This window comes from Alligator sinensis, unplaced genomic scaffold (genome assembly GCF_000455745.1).
Source record: "Alligator sinensis unplaced genomic scaffold, ASM45574v1 scaffold60_1, whole genome shotgun sequence".
In the NCBI taxonomy this organism is placed as follows: domain Eukaryota; kingdom Metazoa; phylum Chordata; order Crocodylia; family Alligatoridae; genus Alligator; species Alligator sinensis.
In genome coordinates, this window is record NW_005841858.1 from 2,512,223 (window position 1) to 2,518,585 (window position 6,363).

Genomic DNA, 6,363 nt, shown 5'->3' on the forward strand with positions numbered 1-6,363 from the left:
CCTTGTCTTCCTATTGCTTACAGGAAAGGCAGTCTGGGAGAGGATATTTTATCCCTCTGCTTTTCTTGGGGGTGGGGGGAGGAAGCCTTGTTCTTGGGAAATGACAGAACCAAGGTTTGTGTCGCATTAATTCTGCCCCCTGTGTGTCCAAAATGCAAGGTGAGCTATAGTTACATGGATCTGTATTATATTTTTCTGCAGTCTGGGAGAGGATATTTTATCTCTCTGCTTTTCTGTTCAGTTTGCCCTCCCTATGAGTATCCATGGAGAAACAACAACATGACACTGGTCTTTATACACATGCCTAAAATGTAGTGGGCTGGATCATGGCTCTTATAATACTTAGTCTTAAACTGGCTTCACTTGAATAAAGCTGTAGTGAAGGGGTTGTTTTCAGAGAAAAATGCCCTGAGGCACAAAGGGGCTGAAAGAAGGCCACCTTCATCTCAACATATCCTTCAAGGTAATGTCAGCCAGGTAGCTATTCCCAGGCTACTCTTAGTGTGTGGGATGCTGCCTACTGCTTCACTGATTACATAGAACTTGGGCCAGGTAGTCTATTAACCACAAATGGGAGAACAGCCAACACAAACTAACTTCCCTCCTCCATGCTGCTCTAAGGATATAATTTTGGAAGCACACTCACAGGCTGATTCATAGTTCTGCTGCAGTAGGGGTTGCCCATACAAAAGAATTGCACTTCTGCAGCATTTGGTCCTAGCAAGCCTGACTAAGGCAGCTAATAATTTGGCCGCAGTCTATTCAGTCTATTCAGATGACTTTCTGTGTCTAAATTAAAAGTGCAATATTTTTCTCTCTAAGCACAATCTGACTTTACACTGACTTTTGGAGAAGGGAAAAACGTCACAATTAAGAAGGAAGCTGTAGACTCACATTTGACTTAAGTGTGACATTGACATCAATTCTGTTTAGCAAGGACTGAATTGGTAGTTACAATTGTCTGCCTTGTAAAAATACAGCAAAAAAAAGCAGAGGGGTCAACCAGGACACAGGGTAATAACTCATATTGTAATGGGTTGGCAGGAAAAAAATAGATGAAAGGATGAAGGTAAACAGATTTTGTGTTAATGTTTGGATTCTTGTAATAGTGTCCTAGTGAGTAATGCATTTGATTTGCTTTAGATCTATTGTACCATTGTTTTAAAGTATTTTATAATTAAGTGCTTTTGTTGGTTTTTTTTCCTTCTCACAGGGCGGAGGTGATTCTGGGAAACATAATAAAAAAGAAAGGCTGGAGGTACTGTGTCGTTTCAAAGCCTGACCCTTACTGCTGTTAAAGGCAAAATCCCCTTTTGTGTAGTGATGCACAATGAAGACCATAAAACATGCTGCAGTTGCTTGATTTAAAAACAGTATTTGCTTGCACCCTGCTGAGTCTGTTATTGGAGGGGAGAAAAGTGGCTGAAACTTCATAAGAATTATAGGTGGAGCTGGTAGCACTTTTCTTAATGGTGTGCAACAATTCCCACCATAAAACCTAGATTTTATTTTTGCCAAACCTTAGCTGCTGGGACTGAAATTTCCCATGCCAGGAGCCTGCCTAAGCCGAACATGTTGTAGATTTCTGCCAGAACAGTTCAACTGTTTCTGAAAAGCACCTTGGGGTGGGGGAGGGAAGCCTTGTTCTTGGGAAATGACAGAACCAAGGTTTGTGTCGCATTAATTCTGCCCCCTGTGTGTCCAAAATGCAAGGTGAGCTATAGTTACATGGATCTGTATTATATTTTTCTGCAGGACATCTGCCTCATTCAGTATATAGAATGAGCAGCTATTCAATATTGTGTTTTCTTTTCATTGTTCAGTAGATGGATTCAGGCTTTATTTACTAGAGATTATTCAAACCCTGTTCAGCATTCAGAATGATTAATTTCCACTGGTTCTCATCTCTACCATATCCATCTGCCTCATAAGGGCATTATCATCATCCCCATTTTATAGATAGGAAGCCAAGACACAGTGATTAAGGTCAAAAGTGTCCATTTAAATTGTGTGCCCAATTTGAGTCTCTCAGAGGCAGATTTTTCCATGCACTTAGCAATATATAGCAACTTATCTGTTCAAAGCACAGCTCCCAGGCACTTAATTTATAGCTCAGTGAGCTCTGCATGCATCTTCAGGTCAAACCCTAAGGTCTTAAGCTGAATTCTGAGAAAATGAGGAACATACGGTTAGTGACCAACTTCAGGAATTTGAGTTTAAGTGACAGGGATTAAAATTTTGTGGCAGAAAAATAGGGTAGAATTCAGTTCTCCAGGGTAGCATTCAACTGCCTTCACCAGGAAATCACCCTTTCTCATCTTACAATCCTATGCCTTCATTCACTACACACCTTCCAACTTCCTCAACAAATAAGGTTAGGATGCTACAGATAAGAATCCCCTTTACTACATAGTCATGACTCATTCTTTGAACTGGTCCATCCTGTGAACTGAATAATGCATGAGATCTTTTGAAGAATAGTATGTTGTCATGTAAGTAAAAACTGTTTCACAGTGCATACAAACCCAAGGTGCCTAATTAAGGTTGCACAGACAACCTTCATTCTGGGAATTCCTAACTTTTGACAGCTGATGGTTGCAAAAAGTTTTCACTATTTTATATAGCATACGTTATATATTTTTATAGCATATTTTTATAATATAAGACCTAGATGGGCTTTCCTTTTAGATGTAATTTAAAGGATTTAGCCTGGATGTATATTAGTATATGTTTGTAGTTGTAAGCTATATTTACATAATCTTAAAGACCTCTAGAGTCTATCATATTCATCCCTCCATTAAAGAATGATGCTGATGGCTTTTCATTTCTTAAATCACGTGTAAGTATTTGCTTCAGTATAAAGAATATTCAATATAGACCCAGTGTAATGCAGAAGAAATTGCTAAGTACACATCAAAAAACCGGTAGATGCTTTATATCATGAAGATCATATCAGGATCCATGATCTATGGCAGTATCTTAGCATTAATGAAGATTTTTAATTTTAAAACCAGCTTTAAAAAACAGGCCATTTTTTTAAAGAAAGTGTAGCATCTACCCTGCTACCATTTTCATATTCAGGAAAGTATTTTTTCAAATGATAAATCTTCATTTTGATAATGCTCTAGAATTTATAGGTGAACCTAGCAAATGCATCATTCTTCAAGCTTTAATAACTCGGGGACAGTTTATAACAATAATGTATGCAGCTTCTCATTGAACTACTTTCACAGTACTAATTTACATACAGTGGTGCTTCTGATTTTTTACCTGACACAGCATTATATTCTGAATAGTCAGGGTAGTTTGTTCATCGATAATCAGTGTGAGTTTTCATGAAACCGTAATGTCTAAATGCTCAGCAGCTACAATAGATATAAGATTTCATACATTACTTTAATTTGGACTCTGGAACTTAGCCTTTAAAAAATGATTAATATGTTTGGGTATTTTTCCCCAAAATTAAATGCTGACCTGGGTGGGTTTGGATTCTTTCATAAAGTTCCAGGCTATATCATTGCATTTGATTTAATAGAAGATCATAGGGCAAGAAAAGACAGTTCTAATTATCTGGACTGATGCATGTAACACTGGTCAAAGGACTCCCTGAATTAAGTAATTGTCTTTAAAAAAATCACAATTTAAAAATTACCAGTGATGGAGAATCCACCATAAATCTTAGAAAGCTGTTTCAGGGGTGAGTTAGCCTCACTGTTATTAATTTACATCTATACAGTCTGAATTTTTCTCACTAAACCTTCCAGTTATTGGATTCCAGTCACCCAGTGGAGCCAGTCATCCAACTTGCACACAAGTCTCATGAATGTGAGAGGAGAATTAACAGCTCAATTTGCTAGAAAACAACTAGTCTGTGGATTTGACTACAGGAGCAACTTCATTTATTTATACTATTATATATTTTTTTGTTGAAGTGGTATAGCGTGATTCTGGTTGTTCATTCCAATTGGACAGAATGTCAAGCTTTAACTATTCCTTGTCCTGCAGGCCACACTTAAGAACCAGGAACTGAGGGGGCTCTAATGATGGCAATAACTAAATAGGGGTTTAGCTTGGTTTTACTCCCTGTTGCCATTAAATTATGTTGCTTTTTTTCCTTTTGCAATTTTAGGAGATCGAGTCTGGTCATTACAACAAAACTCTACTGGGGTGGAAAGTAAGTTTTATGATGATATTTTTTAAAGGTAATACAATTTAAGGCTTTATGGCTTTGTTCCTTTATGGAAACAAAGCTATATATGGATTCATGAAATCTTGTTTCCTCCTCATCTTGCAAAGGCTTTTTTAAAACTCAGTGTTCACCAAAGCTGTCAACCTGGCATTGGGCCATAATAAATAGTACCAGAAAGAATAGCCCTGCAGTATTCTTTTGATGCTAGGAAATTCATTTTGGATGTTTTAAGTCCAATTTCCAAAAAATGGTTGAAGTCACTGGAAGACCAAAATCGGAATATGTAATACTATAAAAAAGCCACCCAATCCTGCCAATATGACACTATTTTATTTAACACAGTTAAAAATATCTTCCTGACCCCTGGGTTTGAGTTGAGCTCATTCCCTGCAGTGAGCTCAGATCAAAAGTACCCTCTTGTTTCAGAAGAAAGTTGGCATCTATCTTTGAGCTGAGCTAAATGGAGAATTTTCCTTCTGTTGTGCGGATACAGTACAAATTTCACTGACTACATTTACTTCTGATGTGATACCAGTGTTTGAACTCTTGGTTAAATAGTCAGAGATTTAACAGGTTTTCCTTTAAAATTCAGTACATTTATTTTTATTTTAATCTGGTCTGTGTAATGTATTTTGTGGCTCCAGCACAAAATATACTGCTTTCCCAAACTGCCTAAGAGGAAAAATGTAAAATTTACTTTAAGCATAATTTATAAAAACTCCAGCATCTGAGAGATTTTCTTCTAACATGTTGTATAAATGAATGGGGGTTTTTTATTTATTATGCTGAAGTTACTTACAGTACACTCTGAAGCTGGAGAGACAGGGTATAGGTTTGGCTTTTCCAGAAGAGTCTAAATATATATATAAGATAGTGCCATGAACTTGAGCAATGTAGATTCATAGCCGTTGTCTTATTCTACTTCATTGTGTCATTGCATTGCTTCAGACTCAAAATCTGGTTGATGTGTTAGTAGTTCATACAAAATTCAACAGACTAGAGATTATAGAGTCACATGTTGCCTCTAAATGTAGTTTAGGTATGAAAAATGTCATTTTATGTCAACTTGCCTTAGAAATGTGAGACATCTACAAATGATATAATATGTGAAGGCACTTTAGTGTGTTGTTTAATAATTCTGGGACTGATCCATCAGATTCTAATTGAAAAAAATTCCTATCAACTTCATCTGCAATTTTGCTGAAGTAAGGACTGCAGTATCTCTGAGAGCCTATATTAATTACTTAGTAATATGAACTAGTATGAACTATATAATCTATATTTGGGGGAAATATTGCTCTGTTTTATTTGTTTTGAAATAGGTTTCAAAATGTTATTTTAAAAAATGTCTTTGCTCTGAAGCCACAGAAGGTTTCAATTAGCTTATTCTTATGAGACCAGCTGAGATACGGATTTTAATCAAATCCACTTTCATCAAACCTGTCTGAAGCTTATACTAATTCTTGTTTCACTGCCATTGAAACTTAATAACTTTAAAATGTTCATCAGTATGTACATTTATTATATACACGATGACTATTTTTAGATTATTAATATATTAATAACAGAAATACTATTGTCTTGGGTACTTCTGCAGTGCAGGGTACCTGTATTATGAGTTCTAGCCTTCTCATTTTTAACATATTAACGGCTTGTTCTGGCTGAAATATAAAATCAAAAAACTCTAAGAATATTAGTTCTTCCGGAAAGTTTGAGAAGCAGTAATAACACCCACACTAATTGCCATTCACCTGTTTTATCTCTGCAGAGCTGAAACAGAAAGAGGGCTTTCAAGAAAACACATTATTGAAGGTATGTGCTATAGAACAGCATTAGACATTCCACAAAGGCATCGGGCTTAAGGAGCTTGTTTGAATAAAGAAACAAAAAATAAGAGACAAGTGATTCATCCCACCTTCACAGAGCCCAAGTATGCAGGTGGAGGGAGGTGAAAGGCACTCTACAACCCAAAGCAATGTTCAGAATTGCTATTACTAACAGTGCACTGGAAGCGCAGCTGATTTCCTCCCTGTTGGCGATGATAGGCACAGCACAGAAGGGTGGAATGGTGGCTCCCCTCTCCCTCTATCTTTGTCCACACAGAGGCTGACTCTGTACAGCAATGTAACCAGGACAGGGTGACCAGGGCCACTGTCCTGGGCAATGACTTGGTG

At 37.0% G+C, this 6,363-nt stretch overlaps 1 protein-coding gene across 6 annotated transcripts in view; it reads left to right on the forward strand.

The window, feature by feature from the left end:
• The window catches only part of KCNAB1 (potassium voltage-gated channel subfamily A member regulatory beta subunit 1), a 316,380-nt gene that overhangs the window by 260,232 nt on the left and 49,785 nt on the right, over window positions 1-6,363 (forward strand). For 5 of the 6 annotated variants that reach the window (XM_006016463.2, XM_025214889.1, XM_025214881.1 and 2 more), the window contains exons 5-7: window positions 1,214-1,258; window positions 4,130-4,174; window positions 5,958-6,001. In XM_006016463.2, coding sequence (XP_006016525.1) covers window positions 1,214-1,258; window positions 4,130-4,174; window positions 5,958-6,001 — 134 coding nt within the window. The remainder of the gene's footprint in view (window positions 1-1,213; window positions 1,259-4,129; window positions 4,175-5,957; window positions 6,002-6,363) is intronic. The other variant, XM_025214876.1, reaches the window with a different exon arrangement.